This window comes from Diabrotica virgifera, chromosome 9 (genome assembly GCF_917563875.1).
Source record: "Diabrotica virgifera virgifera chromosome 9, PGI_DIABVI_V3a".
NCBI classification, from domain to species: domain Eukaryota; kingdom Metazoa; phylum Arthropoda; class Insecta; order Coleoptera; family Chrysomelidae; genus Diabrotica; species Diabrotica virgifera.
In genome coordinates this window covers 3913306-3919143 of record NC_065451.1, presented here as the reverse complement: position 1 = coordinate 3919143, position 5838 = coordinate 3913306, and the positions used below count along the sequence as shown (strand labels likewise).

Here is a 5838-nt window from a genome sequence, read left to right as displayed (position 1 = left end):
TATCTGGTTTATTTTCAGTCAGGCAACATTTTGAAAAACTAAATTTTTTTGCGAAAGCTGGATTGCAAAATTTATTTTGCAAATTCTATTGAACCGATCTTAATGAAATTTACAGTGTTGTTTTATTATATCATAAAGTTTTTCTGGATAAAATATGAAGGTCCTAAGTGCAGCATATATGGTTGAAAAACGTAAAACGCGAATACTTGTTTTTATGTTTTTTCGCAATTATTGCTATTTTACAAAAAGGGTGATAATTTTTAAAAATTTTAACCAATCCTATATTGTAGGAAATTTAATTACGCAACTTTTCTCGAAAGTGAATATTTTTAAAGTTATAATAAAAAAACGAAGAAAAAATATCGAATTTTTTCTTCATTTTTTTACATTTTGATTATTTAAACAATGTTCCGGATCTTTTTAAGTGGGAAGATAACTCAGTTATTATTATATGAGTTAATTCCAATCAATTTCTACAAAAAATATGAGTCACCTCTCAACGTCCATCTTAAAACAGATGCGCCCTGGACAAAATCGTGATGGAGCTAGTTTGCCATGTGCTTGTGATTTATGCATTCACATTTTTACACACCTAATTATTAGAATAATTGCAATACATTTGCTAGTACCTTGAACCGGATTTTTTCAAAGCTCAATTATTTTTAAGTTTTTTAATTTCAAGGAAAACTTTTTCGACTAACTTGTAGTTTGCACACCATAGTATATATTATACTATGTTAAAAGATCATTTTATTAAAACAAAACATATTTTTTTTAGTTTTATTTATTAGAGCTAATTTGGTCCAAGGTACAAACCTGTACTGTACCTTGAACCACCCGTAAACCTTTAAAAATATATACAAAAAATTGTGTTATTCAACATTGAACATCTCAAATTCTACCAAAAAGGTAACAAAAGTTTAACACTCCAAATCACCGATTATTCTAGTCGGAATCTCACATAAATACAAATATTTTGACAAAGCAGCCATAAAACAAGAAACAAACTACCTAATCGGGATCGTAAATTTTCAATTTAATGTTAATCCATTAACTGTATAAATGCTGCACTTGAAGGTGCAATTAAACGCCAAATTAATTGCTGCTTTGAGTTATATTTCTCCTTAATTAAATAAACCATGTAGGGACATATATCGCACGTTTCTGTATGAAATAGCTACTTTGGTAACTTAGTCATGTTAACTAGAGTTTGATATCATAAAAATTATATTTCCAGAAACGAGCCGGTAGAGATTGTTCCATTTGGATCCGTTCCAAAACAACGAATCAGTTTGGGATGGTCGATTGGATCCGTTCCGAAATAGCGAATCAGTTTAGGAATCGTTTGCAATACCAGGCATTTGAATGTACAATTAAATGCTAAATTACCATGTAGGGACTTATATCGCACGTTACTGCATGGAATAGCTACTTTGGTAATTTAGTACATAATGTTAACTAGAATTTGATATAATAAAAATAATTTTTCGTGAAATGAGTCGGAAGAGATGATCGATTGGATCCGTTCCAAAATAGTGAATCAGTTTGGGAACCATTGGCAAGCCCAGTTTTGTATTTGGTATGATAATTGCTCTGTGTTGATTTGATTTTACTGAAGATTATGTAGATTACTTATTACTCTGATTATATGAGAACTACTGCTCTTTACTGTTGATTTTGTTCTAGCAATTAGTGTACTAATTCGTTTTATGCCACTTTTATTTTTTGCTCTTCAAATGCATGGGATTCTTCAGCCTTAGTGTCATTAATATTATATTCCTGTTTCTTTTGTTGATAACAAGACTTTGTTACATCTCATACTTTATTTTTGTAAATTTCATAAGGGTCGTTTATACTCATACCTTACACATATTTTAGTTCAAATGATCTAGGCTTCTGAAAAGCCTATTGTCTAATGCTTTATTATTTTTATGGACATCTTCTAGGATGCACTCTTTGGGATACTGTAAAATGGTTCTTGCTTGATAAAGAAAAAAGTAACAGCAATCTCCACCAACAACTCGATATTACCAGAGAACGATAGTTCTCGTCAGTGGCGCACAACCCCAACAACAATACCCCTACAAGCAACACTATATATACACGAAATTTTCGATTTTCTAAATCTGACTGAATTGAAAATTGGGCCAACTCCCATATTAAAGTTCAGGAAAAGACTCACCCATTCATATGTCAACCATCCATTTTGGTCCAAGGGTGTGGATTTTACGGCCCTTCCTATTTAGGGTCTGTTTTTTGTTCTCGTCCCCAAATCTCCCAAAAACTTCGAAAATTTAACTCCGACCTTTGCGGCTTCTAATAGAAGCGATCATTACCTTTCCAACGCATGTCTAATTTTAAAAATCGGTTGTACCGTTCAAAAGTTGCCGAGCTCAGAAATATGAGTCAATTTTTATTTAAAAAAGGGAAAATGTTTGTGGATATGTATGTATGTATGTATGTGTGTGGAAAAGTTAAACCAATCGGAATTTTTTTGTGTTTGAAGAGGGGGTGAGGGCCGATTCAGAACCGGTGTAGTTTGTGAGTTTTGACTACCCATAAGCCAGCTATAGGACTTGGTAGGTACAAAACGGCATATTTTTTGGAGCTATATATATTCGGTTCAAGAAGAGACAGGAGAATAGTAAATACACCAAATCAATAGCGTTGAGTTAAGCTTTCAAATGGTGTTTAAGCTTTCAGGATCAGACACACACGGCTTAGTATAGCCGAAAAACTAAAAAACTAAATTTTTGAAAATTTTGGTTTTTCGACAATTAATAAAAATTTCAACCTACGAATTACGCCAATAACTGAGCGTTTGCAGAAGGAGTCCACACGAATCTAACGGTGTATACCTTACATCCGGGAAAATTCGAATTTTTAAGTTATAGGCTTCATAAATATGATCAAATTTATTTCTTATGGGAAAAACGGTTTTTCAAGCTCAATAGTTCCTATAATAGCTTCAGTTATCATACTTGACCTTAGATGCATAAGATACTACTTTTCAATACGTTTAAAACTCATGTTTAGTGTACAAAATCGGTTAAGCCATTTAGAAGTTATTAAGCTACAAAAGTATAATCCAATTAACGATTATTCCCTAAATGGTTTATGTAGTTGTACTGGTTACGAGGCTAATTTTATCTGGCAACGGGCAATCCGAGTTCATTTACCAGCCATCCCAATATTTTTTTCAATCTATTTTGAATAGAAAAAAAATCTAGTGCACATTCGATGGACACTAGATTATTTGGGAGATAGTGCGACAAAGCCGACCATTTATAAAGCTTAACGTGTAATCGAGAAACACTACATTCAACTTTATACATTTAATTTATAAATAACTTTGAAAAACTCCTGATACAAGATTAAAAAACCGCTAAACGCCGTAAAAATGAGTGGCGCATACAATATTCCAGCTACAAAAGATCTGATATGTATATTAATTACGTGGCGCGAAAATGTATTTTCATTTTGATCCAAAACAAAATTCTAGTTTTATTTTAAAAGATTTTTTCATAATATTTGCTAAATTTGAAGTAAACGCGCCACAAAAGAGTTTCAAAATTCAAACTGTATCAAAGTTACTCTTTTGTGGCGCGTTTTACTTCAAATTAGGCAAATATTATGGAAAATATTTTAAAATAAAACTAGAATTTTGTTTTGCATCAAAATGAAAATACATTTTCGCGCCACGTAATATTCATATCAGATCTTTTGTAGCTGGAATATTGTATGCGCCACTCATTTTTATGGCGTTTAGCGGTTTTTTAATCTTGTCCTGATATACATAACAAAGTTATTTGAATATTATGTTTATATGGCTCTGGTGTAGAGGATAGCCTACAAGAAGATGGCTGGATGATGTAAAAGAAGATATATGTAGAAGTAATGAATACTAAAGACTGGAAAGCTCAGTGCAAGGACAGGAAGAAATGGAAAAGAGTCATGACAGTAGCAAAGACACGCAACTAGCATATTTGATGACATACAGCACGACATAGATGACATATTTTGAACAGCATGGCGTTAGTTATTATCCCTTGGAATTGTCATGATTCATAATGATGGTGATGATGTGTACATATAATAAGCAACTGGTGTTGTAGGTTATATTTGATTTTAAACTCGAAACAAGGTATACATATACTTTAAACTGTCCAACTACATATCAAACACGGACTCCCACCATAACTCTGGCTTATCGTATCCCAAGCTCTCGGGAAAATCGCACCCCAACTCCGCGACAGTCGGTCCTACTTCCTGAAGAATATACGGCCAAATAGTATCTACGTTATTACCACACTTGTTCCTCACCATCTCCAAAAATCTCACAGAAAGCGCATAGTCGTTCAAACGTCTGCAAGCGTGAAGTCCTGCGATGATGATCCTAGGCTCGGGAACAGAGTCATAGGCTGTTAGATCGTTCATAGCTTGACGCACGTCCCAGCCATCGGAGTCTTCTCTGCCGAAGATGCATTCGTATCTGGCTATCATGTCTTTGACTGATTCGTGTTGGACTGCTAGGTAGCTTATGGGGCGCATATTGTTCTTGAAAAGTATCGGTTGAATTCTACCACAGCTCTTTACCACTTTTGCTATTCTTCCGAGTACAGACATATTGATCTGAACAAATTATTGAGGTTCTTAATAAGTATTTAATAATATTGACAATGCTTTATTAAGACGTTTTGACATGAATGTCACTTTGACAATACTACTTTGACACAGTGGCGGCTCGTACCACTTTAAGAGGGTAGTGCCAGAATTCGGACAGCCGCCTAAATTTTTAGTGAAGGGTTCACGATATTGTCAAAAAAGTTATAAAACAAAATTTAAAAAAATAGGCGCTGATACAGATACTTTTACCTTATGTATCTTATGTATATTTAATTAAGTATTTTCTATGGGAAATAAGCCACAATTTTACTAAAAAATGAATTTATTAACGTTTCGAAGCCCAAATCGGGTTTCGTTGTCAAAATACAAAATACTGTATTTTGTATTTTGACAACGAAACCCGATTTGGGCTTCGAAACGTTAATAAATTCATTTTTTAGTAAAATTGTGGCTTATTTCCCATAGAAAATACTTAATTATAAAAATGCCAGAAGGAAATAGCTTCAGAACAACATTATGTACAGCTGGTTCAAAAAAAAAAACTGATACGACTCTTATAGCGTATTTTGTAGAAAATTGAGCAGTGTACTTTCTTCTTCTTTTTTTTTGTTTTTGGTCTCGCTGCAAGGCAATTACCAGCACGATTTATAGGCGATCTTGATGTAGTCTGGCTCTAAGCCATATCAAAATCGCTGACTATGTTCTTGTAAAAAGCTTTTGATGAGGTGTGATATAATGAATATGAGTTTAATTATATTTAATTTATTATATTTTGAAGGATAAGTACTTATTATTTAGTTACTGTCACTGCCACTGCCAAATCTTAAAACTTGTCAGATAACTTCAACCTCAAAAAATGGCTATTTGTTTATTTTATTATTTGTCTGTCATAATAAATATAATATAATGTCAGACCAATCATACACTGCTCAAAATAATCAAATCTTACTAAGAGTCGTATCAGTTTTTTTAGGAACCAGCTGTATATTTATCTGAGGTGCCAAGAAATTGTTCAAAATTTATCAAAACAGTTCCGTAAATTCATTAACAATAAAAACTCTCAACTTACAACCATTATTTACTGCTAATATTACTTAGCTTGTATTACGATTTAGTCTCTATTTACAAAATTATAAAAATAATACTATTTTATTATTTACACACAGGCACAAAGTTGTGTTAATACCACTTTTAAAGTTTACGATACATCCT

The 5838-nt window shown here is 32.7% G+C and overlaps 1 protein-coding gene across 1 annotated transcript; it reads right to left on the bottom strand.

Annotated features, from left to right (window-relative positions):
• Positions 1-4104: 4104 nt before the first annotated feature.
• On the bottom strand, positions 4105-4707 carry LOC114326521 (cytochrome c oxidase subunit 5A, mitochondrial-like). Its single transcript, XM_028274919.2, has one exon. It carries the CDS (start codon positions 4624-4626, stop codon positions 4171-4173), a length of 456 nt encoding a protein of 151 aa, XP_028130720.1. The 5' UTR covers positions 4627-4707; the 3' UTR covers positions 4105-4170.
• Between the last annotated feature and the right edge of the window lie 1131 nt (positions 4708-5838).